We start from the raw sequence: 16563 nt of genomic DNA on the forward strand, positions 1-16563 counted from the left end.
TCAGGGCCTGGCACTCGCTGCGGAGGGGCCCTCGGGGCGCCACGAGCCTGATCCCAGCCTTCTGCTGGAGAGGCGCGATAGACCTTCCTGCCTCGAAGAGCCGGCCGGATCTCCTCTGATTCGGGGTACTCAAGGTGGGGTCAGGTGACGTTTGGGGTCGCCTGCTTCCCAGGGTGGAGTGTCCAGATGTGGATGTGGTCTCCGGTCCGCATCGCCCACTGGGACGTTGAACGTCTTAGCTTTTCCTCCCGGGGTCAGAACACCCCTTGCATTTTTTTCCGCAGCCGGTGCAGAGGTCCACGGACCCCTTTTACCCTACTTTCTCTCCAGGAGCTTGTTTAGAGTCTGCCATTCATGATCAGTAGAAGCATTCAGTGCAGACTACTTAATAATGCATTCACAGTGGGTCAGGGATTTTCTTAAAAACCATGAATACACTGCAGTCCTTGACTCTTGCTTCAGAGATTCTTTCTAGGAATTTACATCCTCACCAGGCAAATTTGTAGAGTGTACAAAGGAGCAGTTGCAGCACACAATGAATCCCCAGCAAGGGTGCAGTGAGGCCATCCACAGTGTCCTAAGAGTATGTTTCCAAGGATAGTGGCGAGGAGACTGAGGGAGGAAGAGGTGGCAAGTGTGGGAAACAACACAGGTTCAGTCTCATTGTGGTTCTTTCCCCTCTTAGCTCTGCAGGTTCTTGCTTTTCCAAACAGAGAGGGCACCGCACGAAGCCAGGGGTCATCAGCCATGCTCCAGAAATGGTCCCAGGTGAGCTGAGCTTTCTTCCAGCTTTCCATATTCAAAACAGATATGAAAGGGCTTTGCAGGACCCATAGCCTGCCTTGGACAGTCCTGTGCTTAGCTTTGCATCCATCAAAGAGTATGGCAAAGGAGTGTGTTACGGGAGTTGATGAGGGAGAGTAGGATAAACTTGGGAGGATCAGGTTGGGAAAGAGGGGAGCACCGGCCAAGAAATTCTCCTAGAAACTGAGAATCTATGTCCATGCAAACTGCAAGTACGGTGCACAGATGAGCAGCTTTGGTCTCACTGGGGGGCTCATTAGAAAGGCAGAACCTCAGATCTCCTGAATCAGAAGATACATTTGTACAAACTGGGGAATTAATGGGCAAGTTAAAATTTGGGGAGTGCCAGTCTGCGTGACAATACACAGAGGAAGGCTGCCTCCTAAGATTAAACAGGCACGCCCATAAGAGGAGTTTACTCTGCAGACCACGGAGTCAGGGTACAATGAAGCCCAAACAGGGAGCATTGGAGGGTGTGGATCGATGAAGGAGGTGAATTCTTGGAGGAATGCTGAGTTTGGAGCTGAAGCCAGTGCCTCTAGCCCATTGCAAAGACTGCAGCTTAACCTGCGTAAGAGGCTGTATCCATTGTTGGCACAAATTCATGCAGCATTGGAGGAAGTTTTCCCTCCAGAGTTTTCTTAGTGGTACAGGATAATTTCAGTAAATTTTTCTCCAGAGTCCTACATCATGTAATGAGAAAGCTGGGTATATCATGTAATGGATGTATCATATAATGAGAAAGGTCCATCCCAGAAATTTAAGAGCAATGTGTACTTGGTTCATTTTTCTGGACACTGGACCATCCACTTCTGTTTCAGCACTTAAGCCAACATTAGTTCTGTGTCAGGAAATGTTTAAACATCTTTGGGGACAGTCTGTTCTCTCCAAGTGCTTTGTCTGGACTATAGTAGTCATGGGGGATTATGTTCCACTAAGAGAACCCCAAGCGATAGTCGCTTAAACAAGATAGAAGCTTCTCTCTCACAGCAAAGAAGTCTGGGAGAGGCAGCCTAGGGCTAGTGTGGCAGCTCCACTGTCATCACACATCCAGGTCCTTTATTTTTTTAATAAATTACTTTCGTTTTTAAAATTAATTGTTTATTTTCGGTTGTGCTGGTTCCTCCTTGCTGCGTGCGGGCTTTCTCTAGTTGCAGCGAGTGGGGACTATTCTTCGTTGTGGTGTGCGGGCTTCTCATTGCGGTGGCTTCTCTTGTTGCAGAGCACGGGCTCTAGGCACGCAGGCTTCAGTAGTTGTGGCATGTAGGCTCAGTAGTTCTGGCTCGCAGGCTCTAGAGTGCAGGCTCAGTAGTTGTGGGTCACGGGCTTAGTTGCTCGGCAGCAGGTAGGATCTTCCCAGACCAGGGCTCGAACCCGTGTCCCCTGCATTGGCAGGCAGATTCTTAACCACTGTGCCACCAGGGAAGTCCTCCATGTTCTTTCCGTCTTTCTGCTCCACTGTCCTAGCACTGGCTCTCATGCCAAAGGTTACTTCATGATCCAAGGTGGCCGCTTGATTTCCAGCTGTCATGTGCATTCCAGCTAGAAGAGATGCTAAAAACTCAAACCTCTCAGCTGAGTTGCTCTCTTTTAGGACCTCTCAGAGGTGAGATAGATAGATAGATATATAGATAGATATAACTGTCAGCCTTTGCTCCAGTCTCTATGAGAAACATTTGTTATTTGGAATCTTTTAGGAAGTTCCCCTAATCTCATCTGTGGTTGTAATAAGTGCTGAGATTTATATAACATCATGTGCCAGGTGATGTTTGCTTTACACATATTAATTCATTCCATCCTTACAAGAGCCCCATAAGCTAGGTACTGCTATTATCCCAGTTTTCCAAATGAAGAAACTGAGGCACAAAAAGTTAAGTGTCTCATCCAAGTTCATACAGTTAATGGCTGTAGGGATGGGATTTGAACCTAGGGAGTCTGGCTCTAGAGCAGGGTTTGTCAACCTCAGCACTGTTGACATTTTGGTCCAGGTAACCCTTTGCTGTGGGGGACCCTCCTGTGTCCCCCACAGTAACATCCGTCCCTGGCCTCTACCCACTAGGTGCCAGTAGCATCACCACCACCCGACAATTGTGACAACTAAAACCATCTCCAGACATTGCCACATATTCCCTGTTGAGCACAGTATCACCCCCACCCTGCCCCCCATTGAGAAGCACAGCTCTAAAGTCTGTGCTGTTAGCCGTTATGCTGTGCTGCTCTGTTATCTGCTTCCCGCAGAGAGGAATCTGCAACGCTGTTGATTAATAATGGAGAAGGAGGAAGTACTAGCAAAGGACCAAAGCAGAGTGATGAGAGATGGAGCCGGATGTTGAGAAGCTGAATGTTGCAGAGAACAAAGAACGAAGGATGCATCGATAATTAGAGAGGAGAGGAGGGTGGAAGCCATAATGTGAAGGAAGAAGGTCAGGACCATGGTCTCAGCTGTTGACTCTCAAGGAAGTAAAGACAGAATATTACATTCAGGATCAGCAAAGTGTCTGTTCTCTCCACTGTTCAGTAAGGGAGCCACTAGCTACAGGTGCCTATTTAAATTAAAATGAGAAATCCAGTTCATCAGTCACACTAGCCATGTTGAGATTTCCTGGTCAAGGTGTTATCTGATTTCTTCACTGTACAGTTATTATTTTCCCCTTGCAACTGATAAATCCGTTGGGAAACATTTAAGAGCATACACATATCCTGCTTCTCATCAAAATTTCCGCCTAGATTTAGCATCCAGCGATGGTTCTTGTCTGAACCAATCTTTACAATGATGGCGTGTAAAGTATCGGACGGCTCCGATACTTCTTTGGTTATTTCTTCCACCCATAAGGGACTAAGAACAAAGAGACGGTTGTTGTCATGACAGACTGGGATAGGGGACAGTGTGATTCAGGGAGAGATATTATAGTAGGACTAATTTATGTAAGTGGTCAGTTCCTTTTGAAATTTTTGCTTCCTTATTCAGCCTTGTAATAAATACTCAGATAAAGAGGTCTCACTTTTGTCTATTTGAAAGTGCTTACTATCACTGATCCCCATCATCTAGAAATGGGAATAATAATTCTGACTTCACAGATGTGTTCTAAGGATTGAGCTAATTGATGTGAAAGTAACTGACACGGGACAAGGCACAATGGCTTAAACAAGCTATGACTTTCCTTCTCCCTTGGGAAGGTGGAAACGGCCCCAGTGAGAGGCAGGAAGAGACACACCTGGTGAAGAGGACAGTGTTGGCAGGTCGGACAGAGCTTAGGTGATCAGGGACAGGTCCATGTTGAAGAATGGAGACTGCCTTTCTGTCCCTGGAGTCAGATGTGTTAGGAAAGGAGAAGGTGACATTGCCTTCATAGGACAAACAGCTTCCTAATAAGGCAAGATGTTGGGAAGAGGAGGAATCGCCCCTCTGTCTATACTAAAAGATATGGAGGGGGCCGTCCAGAGAGGAACTGAGTGGGAGGCCCTGATGGGGGCTTCAGAATGGGTGGAGCCTGGGCAAAAGATACCTGCTGTGGTCATTTTAGAAAACATGCCAGAAAGATGGACCCAGCCCATGGAACCAGACGCAGGGTTGCTGTGATCACCAGGCAGACAACAGTAGGTGCTGCACTGTGTGCTTGGGATGACAGTAGTGGGACCCCAGAGGCAAGCACATTGAAAATGGGGATGCTGGCTGAGGGCTGTGCCTGACTGGGGTGCTGTGTGGCTCTTCTTTCCAGTACACACCCTCCCTAGGGCTCAGAGCCAGGGACTCCAGGAGATTCCTCCCTTCCCTGGAGTTCAGGCCACTCCCTCTGTCCCATCCAGGGCTTGAGCAGGAACCTGTTGTTTCAGGAATCAGTGAGCTTTGAGGACGTGGCCGTGTACTTCACCCAGAACCAATGGGCCAGCCTGGACTCTGTGCAGAGGACCCTGTATAGGGAGGTGATGCTGGAGAATTATGCAAACGTATCTTCCTTGGGTGAGTCCTCCTTCCTTCCTAAAACTCAGCTTTTGCCATTGTGGGCTCCTGGTTTCCTCCTTAATGGATCTGGGATCTCTAATACTACCAGGATTGATGCTCCATGAGCTGAGCTCCCCAATCCCCAGTTGTAGGAGTAGCTGCTAGAGAAAGATCTGGGTTTACTTTGGTTTTTTTTTTTTTTTTTAATTATTATTTATTTGTCTGTGCCAGGTCTTAGTTGCGGCATGCGAGATCTTCAGTTGTGGCATGCAGGATCTTTAGTTGCAGCATGCGTGATCTTTAGTTGCATGTGAAATCTTTAGTTGTGACATGTGAACTCTTAGTTGCAGCATGTGGGATCTAGTTCCCTGAGCAGGGACCGAACCCGGGCCCCCTGCATTGGGAGCGTGGAGTCCTAGCTACTGGACCACCAGGGAAGTCGCCACTTTGGTTTTAAACGAGACTTCTCGGGAATTCCCTGGCGGTCCAGTGGTTAGGACTCCACGCTTTTACTGCTGAGGGCACGGGTTCAGCCCCTGGTCAGGAAACTAAGATTCCCACAGGCTGCAAGGTGTGGCCAAAAAAAGACTTCCCCCCTTTCCCTGTGGGAACTCTCCTGGGAGGGGCTTTGCTCTGGGCACAGAGCACTGAGAAGGTTCCATGTTTGTTCCTTCACTCTTTCAGTTCCCTGGAGGAGACTCTGGCCCCATCTCCTCTGTGTGAGAGTCTCCTGGGGCTCCCCCATACACACTTCCAATGACAGTGGGAACTTTCTTTGTTCTCAGAGCCAGAATAAACTTCCTCCTGAGCAAAACAGTTTGAGCCCTCCTTACACCCCAGAATCTCTCCATACTGGCCTCACTTCATCTCCTAGGACATCACTTCTTTTTCCACCTGGCAAAGCAGAGGGTGGGCTGAGAGGGGTCAGAGGAGACTCTCCTCAGCTTCCTGTTCCTTTTCTTTCTCCTTCAGCAGCATTTCCGTTCCCCAAACCAGATCTGATATTCCAGCTGGAGCGAGGGGAAGCACCAGGGGGCCTGGATCCCTGGACACCCATCAGGAGAGAGGTGAGAGGTGTCTGCACAGGTAAGCAGGAGAACCTACCATGTTCCTCTTCAGCTTTGCCTCCTTCGGTCTTTTAATGATTTAACATGAAAAAGGTTCCCTTGCTGGAGCTTCAGACCCAAACTGGAAAAGACGAGTCCAAACATTTCATTTTCTGTCATTTTTCTTTGTAAAACTAAAGGATTTCAAACCTTTTGTAGTGAAAATAGGTTTCTATTGGTCAACTTAAGAATATAAACAGAATATAGTAAGAACTTGTTTCTGTAAGAATATTTTATATGGGTGTGTGTGAAACTGTACAGGAGAACGGAATGTTTATGAATTCCTGAACACTAAGTTATAAATTAGCTTTTGGAAGAAAGCCTGTTTATTTTGGGGAGTGTTTTTTCTACTTCTGTAAAAAATGCTATTGGCATCTTGATAGGGATTGCATTGAGTCTATAGATGACTTTTGGTAGTATTGACATTTTAACAATATTAGTTCTTCCAATTCATGAACACAGGATATCTTTCCATTTATTTGTGTCTTCTTTGATTTTTTTTTCCCTCAATATCTTGTAGTTTTCCGAGTAGATATCTTTCACTCCCTTGGTTAAATTTGTTCCTAAGTATTTTATTGTTTTTGATACTGTTGTAAATGGGATCAATTTCGTTATTTCTCAGAAAACTCATTGTCAGTGTATAGAAATTATTCAGATTTTTGTATGTTAATTTTATATCCTGCAACTTTACTGAATTAATTGATTAGATCTAACAATTTTTTGTTGAGTCTTTAGAATTTTCTATATATAAAATCATGTTATCTGCAAATAGAGACAATTTTGTTTCTTCCTTTCCATTTCTGGTACCTTTTATTTCTTTTTCTTGCCTGTTTTCTCTAGCTAGGATTTCCAGTATTGTATTGAATAGGAGTGGTGAGAGTGGGCACCCTTGTCTTATTCCTGATCTTAGAGGAAAAGCTTTCAATGTTTCACCCTTGAATATGATGTTAGCTGTGGGCATGTCATTTATGGCATTTATTATGTTGAGATATGTTCTTTCTGTGCCTAATTTGTTAAGAGTTTTTATCGTGTATGGATGTTGAATTTTGTGAAATGCTTTTTCTATATCTATTGAGATGATCATACAATTCTCTTCTTTCATTCTATTAATTTGAAGTATTGGTTGGTTTGCAGAAAGCATGATTGGGAATGAGTGGTTTCCTTTCTTGAAAGATATTGAATTGAAGTAAATGTAAAGAACCATCCAGAGATTTGGTGTATAGCCTTTCTCATTCAATTGGCCCTGTTCTTATACTCTCTCAATCGCTAATGCTATTCAGAACCTCTGTAAACCAAATGCCCCTTTATTATTCACCCACACTCTGTTTTCATCAGTACCTTTAGGTTGACTCCAGCACTTCAGGTCACCTTGATGAAACCCTTTCCCAGGGACCCACCTGCAATTGTCAGTGTCTCCCTTTGCCACAGCTACACATTATTTAGTTAGCCTGCCAGCAGCTTTAAACCAGCATTGTCCAGTAAAGCTTTCTACAGTGATGCAAGTGTTACATATCTGCACTCTCCAATATGGTAGCCATTAGAGCACATGAGCACCTGAAATATGGCTAATGCAGCTGAGGAACTGAATTTTTAATTTCGTTCCATTTTAATTAATTTAAATTTAGGTAGCCACATGTGGCTAGTGACCACCTAATCAGACAGTACAGCCTAAAACCATGAAAAAACAGCCTCCAACTGCCTCTTTTAGTTTCTAGATCAGTGGGTTTCAAACCCTAGTGTGCATCAGAATCACTTGCAGGGCTTGTTAAAACACAGACTGCTGGACACCACCTCCAGAGAGCCTAATTTGGCAGATTGGGGTAGGGCCTGAGAATCTGAATTTATAACAAGCTCCCAGGTAATGATGGTCCTGGAACCACACTTTGAGGACCACTGTTCTTGAGAATCTTGAACTGTGTTTTTAAAATTCTGGGTTGCAACTCCTCAATGAGTTGTGCTCAGCATTTAAAAATTAGACTAGACTGTGCTAGGCTTAAATAAAATAGACCAAACTTGTATAAAATCTGTCATACGTTCATTACTCTTAAGGGTATCATTCTGCGAAACTTTTGTTTCTGTTTCAGTTTTCTACGAGTGTATACGTTTTTGTGTGGAAGCATGTGTGTACTGAGTGAGTCATGATCAAAATAACTCAAGAAACACTAAGCTAGAAGTTTCACTTTTGGTGCCTGAAAAGGCAAAAACGGCTTCCCTGTTGTAGTGCCACCAGTGAGAGTGTAGGTCTCCCTTGCCCGCCAGTTGCCTTCTCCAGTCCTAGAAGGGTCTTGACTAGCCATGTCTTTTTTCCTTTCATGGGTAAGTCTCTCTCCCAGAGGACAGCACATAGGTTTTGAAATTGCGGTCCTTTTATGAACCCCTTACAACCGGCAGTGTTACAAACCGTTTTTGCCCCAGTCAGACTTGCTATAGAGCACATCTCCTTGAAGATTACAGAATACTCTAAAGCATTTGGACTTTCTTGCCTTGACAGGGCCTTGAGATCCACTGTTGTGGACAGCATCTCCCAGCCCTCTGGATGCTGTGTGGCATGAGAGCTGCTTACCCAGCTCTCTTTGCTGTAATTCAAAGATCTCCTTCCTCTACCTCAGCTCCCTCTGCTTTCCCTTTTTTTTTTTGGCTGCTCTGTGTGGCTTGCAGGATCTTAGTTCCCCAACCAGGGATTGAACCCAGGCCCACAGCAGTGAAAGCGCTGAGTTCTAACTACTGAACCACCAGGGAATTCCCTCCCTCTACTTTTCTTAATTCCTTTCCATTCCAGCAATTTCTCCACCCCATTCCCATTTTTCTTCTTCCATTCGTCTCCATTAACAGTTTCTGCTGTCTGCACTGGTTTTGTTGTCTTAATGGCATTGCTTTACTTCTCCACCTCCAGTATTTTTTCTTTTTCGGTATGTGGGCCTCTCACTGTTGTAACCTCTCCCGTTGCGGAGCACAGGCTCCAGACGCGCAGGCTCAGCGGCCATGGCTCACGGGCCTAGCCACTCCGCAGCATGTGGGATCTTCCCGGACTGGGACACGAACCCGTGTCCCCTGCATCGGCAGGCGGACTCTCAACCACTGCGCCACCAGGGAAGCCCCACCTCCAGTATTTTTAACTGTTCCTTCAGGGCACCATCAGGAGGCTATGTCTCCCTCCAAAAAGTATATATGTCCCGGGCAAGCTAGTACTGCTTAATCCCTTTCTCCTTCTAGCATAAATAAGTGACTGTTATGTTTTCTTTTTTCTTTTCTTTTTTTTTTCTTTGATACCTTTATCTTTATGTAATGCCCTTCTTTGTTTTTTTGTCAGTCTTTGTTTTAAACTATATTCTCTCTGGTATGAGTATTGCTACTCCAGCTGGTATGAGTATTGCTACTTCAGCTTTCTTTTTGTTTCCATTTGCATGGAATATCTTTTTCCATCCCTTCACTTTCTCTGTGTGTGTGTGTGTATTTATTTATTTTAATTTTTACTTTATATTGGAGTATAGTTGATTAACAATGTTGTGTTAGTTTCAGGTGTACAGCAATGTGATTCAGTTATATTATGTTTTCTTTTTATCATGCTAGGTTGTAAAACCAAGACTGAGAATGGAGGGCAAACTCCAGAGCTGAACATTTCTAAAGGACCAGAGTCACACAGACCGATAATGGAGGTACTGCTGGTGGATGTTCCCCAGCACCCTCACTTTGAGAACAGCTTAGAGAAGCTGAAGCTGTATGACATGGGGAAGAAAACAAACTCAAAGAATGGCGATTTCACAGATTTGCCAGTCCAGGATCATACATCTTCCACTGTTGAAAGAGAAGAGATAGCCAGACAACTGGAAGGAAGATGTGGTGTCCACACACATCTCATTGCAAAGCAGGACCTCCCTAGAGAACAGGTATTTTATAAATGTGATGAGCGTGGCAGATATTTCAACCAACGTTCAGACCTTCACCAGCATCAGAGAATTCACACGAATGAGAAGCCCTACAAATGCAAAGAATGTGGGAAAGCCTTCAGATATAACTCAAAACTGTCACGGCACCAGAAAGTCCACACTGGGGAGAAACCGTACCCGTGCCAGGAATGTGGACAAGCCTTCAGTCAAAACTCCCACCTCCTTCAGCATCAGAAACTCCATGGGGGAGAGAAACCCTATGAATGTAGGGACTGTGGGGAAACCTTCAGCTACAACTCAAAACTTATCCGGCATCATCGAATCCACACTGGGGAGAAACCCTTTAAATGTAAGGAATGTGGGAAGGCCTTTCAGTGTAGCTATGACTGCGTCATCCATGAGCGAGTCCACACTGGGGAGAAGCCATACGAATGTAAGGAGTGTAGGAAAAGCTTCAGCTTGAATTCAGTCCTGATTCAGCATCAGAGAATCCACACTGGGGAGAAACCTTACGAATGTAAAGAGTGCGGCAAGGCTTTCTGCCGGAGTTCGGTATTTCTCCAACACCAGAGGTTCCACACTGGGGAAAAACTCTATAAGTGTCATGAATGTTGGAAAACTTTCAGTTGTAGCTCACGCTTTATAATACATCAGAGAATCCACACCGGGGAGAAACCTTATGAATGCCAGGAGTGTGGGAAGGCGTTCAATCAGAAAATCACCCTGGTTCAGCACCAGCGAGTTCACACTGGGGAGAAACCTTACGAGTGTAAGGTGTGCGGGAAATCTTTCAAATGGAGCACAAGTTTCATTCAGCATCAGAAACTGCATACTAGGAAGAAACCTGCCCAAGTTACAGGGCCGTCCCTCGTTAAGCCCCACTGCCCCACTTCAGTCCTCTCCCCTCCACCTCCCCAACATGAGAGCCCTGCCCCAGCCATGCCAGGGTCTCCCCCGTCTTCTCCATGTGCAGTGCTACTTCCTTCCTCTGTGCCTCTCTTCATGCTGCTCCCCTCATCTGAAATGGCCAAGTCTTCACCTGTCCAAATCATGCATTTCTTTCAGGATCTTGCTTCTCCTGGGAAGTCATCCCCTCATAGCCTGAACCCTTTATCTCATTCCCCCTGAGCTCCCTCATGTTCTCAACTCCATTGTCCCTAGGGTAGCAGACTTTCCTCTGGTCTCCTGGTCATGTCTTTAATGATACTCTTCTGGTCTTCCATAAGTAAATCATTATTGTTTTCCCAGCTCCATTTAAGTTTCATGCTTAAGGACCGTGTTTGATTACCCTCTTCTATCCCCTGGGTAGCAAACGGTAGTATATATTTTTTGGGGGGGGGGGCATGCCTCACAGTTTGCAGGATCTCAGTTCCCTGACCAGGGATTGAACCCAGACCACAGCAGTGAAAGCCAGGAATCCTAACCCCTAGCCCACCAGGGAACTCCCTGTAGTATTTGCTCTTTATCATGCCTAGTTTTGGCCTACCATCAGTCTGCTCCTGCCTTCTGGGGCTACTAGAGTTGGAAGAGTTGGCAGAACATTTTGGGCTTTAGGGGGATGTCATTACAATGAGATGAGCCATAGTAATTCAACAAGTAGGGAAAATGCAGAGTCTGTGGGAGGAAGTAATCAGAAAAAGTATCCAATGATTACCTTCAGTATTTAAGGAGGGCCATTTGGTGGGGCTAGTAGCAAATTTCATTGTGGGGAATCTGAGCCTTGGGTTTTCTATTACCTTGATAATGACCATTATGAGGATCTTGTGTAACTAAGCTGTAGTGCAAGGAAGTAATCAGTGACAAGAATATGATTGAAAGGGGATGTGCTTTTTCTGTTTGGGTTTCTTTGCTGTTCCCATCCATATCATTGTTTACTTTTAGTGTCCACTCAACTATGTAGGTACAAAAAGTGACTTGGGCTTGTGCAATTGAGGGCAGGTGCCTGGGTGTATACCTAAATTATACATGGGGTGATGCTGTTGGCATCACACTGGGGAACACCAGAGGGAAGGAGAAGAGAAACCCAACAGTGACTTGCTGTAGCTCCTGCCTTAGAAGAGAGCTCATTCCTGATCAGTTACCATGCGTGCCTCAGCCTGTTATCACACCTACTCCACGTCCCCTATCATTCATTTGTGACGGGTGGTGCTTTTGAATTAATTTCCTAATGAACGACTTTGGTAACACCAGAGAGAAGACTTTAAAGGACGCTAATCTTACCAGATGTTATGATCTCACTGGCTTGGCCAGACTGTCCATCCAGTGGTTAGAGGCCCTGACCTTTCTCAGAATCACTGCTTTAGGACAGTGTAGTGATGTGGAAGGGTACTTTAAATAATTACATGGGGATAAGTACTAAGAAAAGGATACATACATTGTCATTATAACACCATAAAATTGTCTCTAAGGGAGGGTAAAGAAGGGTGGTTTTGGTTTTGGTTTTGGTTTTGGTCAGGCTTATTGAGATATACTTTATAGACAGTAAAATTCACCCTTTTAAAGTATACAGTTTGGTGAGTTTTGACAACTGAATACATTTGTGTAACCAAGATACAGAAAAGTTCTATTACCCCAAAAAGCTCCCTCAGCACAGGGAGAAAGTTAAAAGTTTGGCAGGATGTTAAGGATATTTTCTTTATTTTCATTCCTTGATAAAGTTTGTGCAATACATAGAATTCAGCGGACTAAAAGGCAGAAACCAAACTTACTTACCCAGCTGTGGTCAGAGCTTCCAGAATATGCAAAGATGCCTTATCCAGAATCATTGTTAAGAAAAGCAGTCAAAATATAGGAAAATGACAATAACGGTGGTTTCTTTATCACACATATTTCTGACACATGCACACATATATATGTGTGTGTCAAAAACATAATAATATATATTTATATGTAATGTGTGTATCTATATGTATGTGTGTATATATATGTGGATAACTATGTAAATTTTGTCCTATTTATTTTCCTAAAACACCATTAAACAGGAAGGGGCTCCTGGGAGGATTATAGCAAGGAAGGGCACCTGGGAGGATTATAGCAAGGAAGGGTGGGGGTGAGAGACTCTAAACTAGCCAGACTTCAGAAAAGGGGAACTTTTAAATATAGTTTGGAAAGGAGCAGATTATACCATGAGAAGAAAGCAAGGAGTGAGGGAAAAGTAAACAGATCTGCTCTGGGCTGAAAGTGGCTTTTGAGTGCTCACAACAAAGAGATTTATGGGTTTCTGACTTTGGTGACTTTTATTTTCTCATTTATTTCTTCCTTTATTCATTAATTCAACAGGCATTTAGAGCTTTTTCCTGTTGTTAATTGAATGTTATTACACAGCCTCCACAGCACCTACTAGGTGCTGAAAGGTGAGCGACGTGCTGTCCTATCTGATGCAGGGACCAGCATTGCCAGGTGTCTGGCACTTAATTAGACACTCAGGAGTTTTTTTGAAAAGGGCCATAATGTAGCTCACAGAAAGGACACGTGTAAAAATAAACTCACACATAACTTAGTGTTCTGGGGCTTCCCTGGTGGTGTAGTGGTTAAGAATCCGTCTGCCAATGCAGGGGACACAGGTTCTAGCCCTGGTCCGGGAAGATCCCACATGCCACAGAGCAACTAAGCCCGTGCACCACAACTACTGAGGCTGCATGCCTAGAGCCTGTGCTCCACAACAAGAGAAGTCACCACACTGAGAAACCCGCATAGCGCAACGAAGAGTAGACCTCACCGCAACTAGAGAAAGCCCATGCACAGCAATGAAGACCCAATGCAGCCAAAAGTAAATTAAATAAATTTTAAAAAATAACTTAGTATTCTTTCAGGAGTTTCTATTTTCTCTGAAAGTGAAATAACATTATAACCAGCTGACTGCCCCACACCCCCCAATTTGCATGAGGACTGCCTGCTTCCCTCTGGAAAGGTATGTGGGTGCCATTTTACCTGAGTTAATTCAGTTTTGAGACTTTTACCTTTACCAGTGACTTGGCTTAGTACGTTATGTAGGACTCTGTTTCAGAATAGCAGAGACCTACTTGAATTAACTAAAATATACTTAATTTATTATAAGGACTCCTGTGTGCATCCTGACATCCAAGGGCAAGATTGCAGCCAGGAGGTCCGGGGGCTGGAAACCCAAGCAATCAGAACCACAGGCGGCACAGTCGGGCTCAATGTCAGCAGGCTCCTCGCTTCCCATCTCCTCTCCCCTCTTGGAATTCCTGTTTTCTTCACCCCCAGGCACAAGGCAGAAGTTGCCACAGGTCCCACAGTTTACAACTCCACTCCAGGGACCAGCCCGAATTGAGACTCTCCCAGACTTAATTCCAAATTCCTAGGAGAGTCTGAATTGCCCAGTTTCGGTGTTCACTTCTGGCCTACTCTCCTCTGGTGGGGGGTTGGGGGGGGTGGTTCATACAGTGTAATGAGGCTGCTGGGGCCCCACCTTGTGGTAAGGGGGCAAATATCCAAAAGGTATCTGTTGCTGACTTCTTCGATTACAATCTTTTCCTTCATTTCTGTTGCTCCATGTCTCCTGGCAAGGAAGATAACTTCAGGATATTTTTTTCCCTACAGCCTGGAATCTTTGGGCAATTTATCTTTTTTTTTTTTTTTTCGGTACGCGGGCCTCTCACTGCTGTAGCCTCTCCCGTTGCGGAGCACAGGCTCCGGACGCGCAGGCTCAGCGGCCACGGCTCACGGGCCCAGCCGCTCCGCGGCATGTGGGATCTTCCCGGACCGGGGCACGAACCCGTGTCCCCTGCATCGGCAGGCGGACTCTCAACCACTGGGCCACCAGGGAAGCCCTGGGCAATTTATCTTCGATAGTCTTCCATTGGATGTGTTGATCATCCTCCATTAACGTTTCCTGGCTCACAGTAGGCTCGGTCTGTGCATTCAGACTTTCGTTTATTGTTGGCTTGTGACTGGCTGGTTTGGGGGTGGATTTGCTGGTGGGGTTATGTGAAGTGATAACCCCTCTGATTTCCTCTGTGCTCTGTGTTTGGGGTAGACAGGTATTTCTGGCCATGGGTTGAGTGAGGGTGAATCTCTGTGGCTCTTGGGCCTTTTCCTTTGAGGTGTATGTGTGTAGTTGACCCAGCAGTGGCAACGCTGGCTCCCTGGTTATAGCTCTCCATCTAGTTCATTTCTGGTTATAGTTCTCCCACTTTTCCTTCTCTGTTCACAGTCACTCCAAAGTGGAAGCTGGGTTGTTGATCAGAAAAACAATGTGGCTGCGTGATTTCTCCCTTAATCTAGCTAACACTGCCACACCTCCTGAAGGAATAAGCCTCCAGCAGGGTATTCCCTGCATCTCCCTTAACTGCCCCCGCCCCTGCCCTCATCCCGCCAAGCTGAGACTTCTAAGCAGCACCTTCAGGGAGATCTCATTCTGTGCACTCCCTGTACCCTACACATAACAGAGATTAGGCAAGCTGTGAGGCAAACTTCTGTCTGCTCCTACGGTTCAGTTTAAATTGTAATGCGCTCCGCTGACAGTCCTCAGCATTTATAGTGTGAAATCGAGCTAATTCTCTAGTTTCTAGCCTTCTCCGGGAAAGTTAGCACTTAGTATGTGAAATTTTGCCTTGTTAACAAGTTAGAAGGAACAGCGATTGAGCCAACTTCAGACTGTTAGGTTAATCTTTACCAGTCCACCCTTGGACTGTGTCCCAGGAATAGGGAGGGATTAAGAAGAGATACAAACATTTGTTTCCATATATGATGTCACATCCTGGAGGCCAAGAATCCCCGCTTTTCGATCACAGTTGCACCAGCCCTGCTGCGGCCCCATCTGCAGCCAGCCGCTGAGATCTAGGCAGGCAGGGTTGCCACAAGACCGTCGCTGCCGCCACTGGCCATCTCCAACTTGCGGAGATAGGGCCCGGCGAAGCGGGAGGGTCACGTAAGCGCCCTGGACCGGCACCACCGAGAGGAAACCTCCGGGCTTCCTAGAGCGGACGGTGGGCTCCCGCCGTCCTTCCGGCTCGGCGCTGGCTGGGGGAGCCCGCCCTCCGGCGGGAGGGTGGACCGTTGTGCTAATCGTCCGCCGGGGTGATCCCGGCCTTGGAGGTGAGGTGGCTCGGCGCATTCGTGGTCTTGGCTGGCTTGAGAGCCTTGATCTGGAAGAGCCTGGCCGAAGAGGCCCGCGCCCCTGCCCGCGGTGACGGGTTCGTTCGTCTTCCTCCGAAGGGCTTTCTGTGCCCGCCTTCTTCGTTGGCGGCTGGAGATGTCGGCGTCGCCTGCTTCCCGCCGCTCCGAGCGGGCGTGCGCCCAGCATCACCCACCGGTCCACTTGAGCATCTCTTTTTCCTGTTTTGACCCGCTGCCAAGCCTCCACCAGCATTTTGTGCTGTAGCCCCTCTCGGTCCAGGCGCCCCCTTTCTTTCCAGAGGAGACCTCTCTTGGTCATCGTGTCAAAGTGTCCAGGGTGAACTGAACTCAGCTTCGACTTGTACAGAGGTGACCCGGTCTTTGAAAGGGAGAATGAGAGAGTAGAGAGGGGGCGAGTGGAGACTCAGTAAAGCAGGGAAGTCAAGTGAAACCCGTCTGGGTTTGCTAACTGGCGCTTATGGAAGTTAGGCTCCTACCCCCTCCCACAGAGACTGGGAGACAGAGGCCCTATCTTCAGGAGTTGGGTGGAACAAGCACTATATTATTTAGACAACCTTGAATTTTCTCAAGCAGACCCTCTAAGAGGGGGTAAGGTCATCCTAGGGATGTGGCCTTGAACGTTAGAGATGATGTTAATGTCTTGTTCATGTCTTCATAGGCCAGGATTTGAAGGCCTAGCGGAGAAGGGGCTCAGGGGAGCCTGCCAAGAGTCTGGTCAAGG

General features: G+C 46.3%; 1 protein-coding gene across 1 annotated transcript in view; it reads left to right on the top strand.

The window, feature by feature from the left end:
- ZNF619 (zinc finger protein 619) overlaps positions 1–16563 on the top strand; it is a 26347-nt gene continuing 9784 nt past the window's right edge. Inside the window, 5 exon segments of the mRNA XM_060308316.2 lie at positions 1–134; positions 686–768; positions 4639–4765; positions 5720–5833; positions 9424–10864. Coding sequence (XP_060164299.2) covers positions 748–768; positions 4639–4765; positions 5720–5833; positions 9424–10864 — 1703 coding nt within the window. The 5' untranslated portion in view covers positions 1–134; positions 686–747.

The sequence above is a fragment of the Globicephala melas genome, chromosome 11 (genome assembly GCF_963455315.2).
Source record: "Globicephala melas chromosome 11, mGloMel1.2, whole genome shotgun sequence".
Lineage (NCBI taxonomy): Eukaryota > Metazoa > Chordata > Mammalia > Artiodactyla > Delphinidae > Globicephala > Globicephala melas.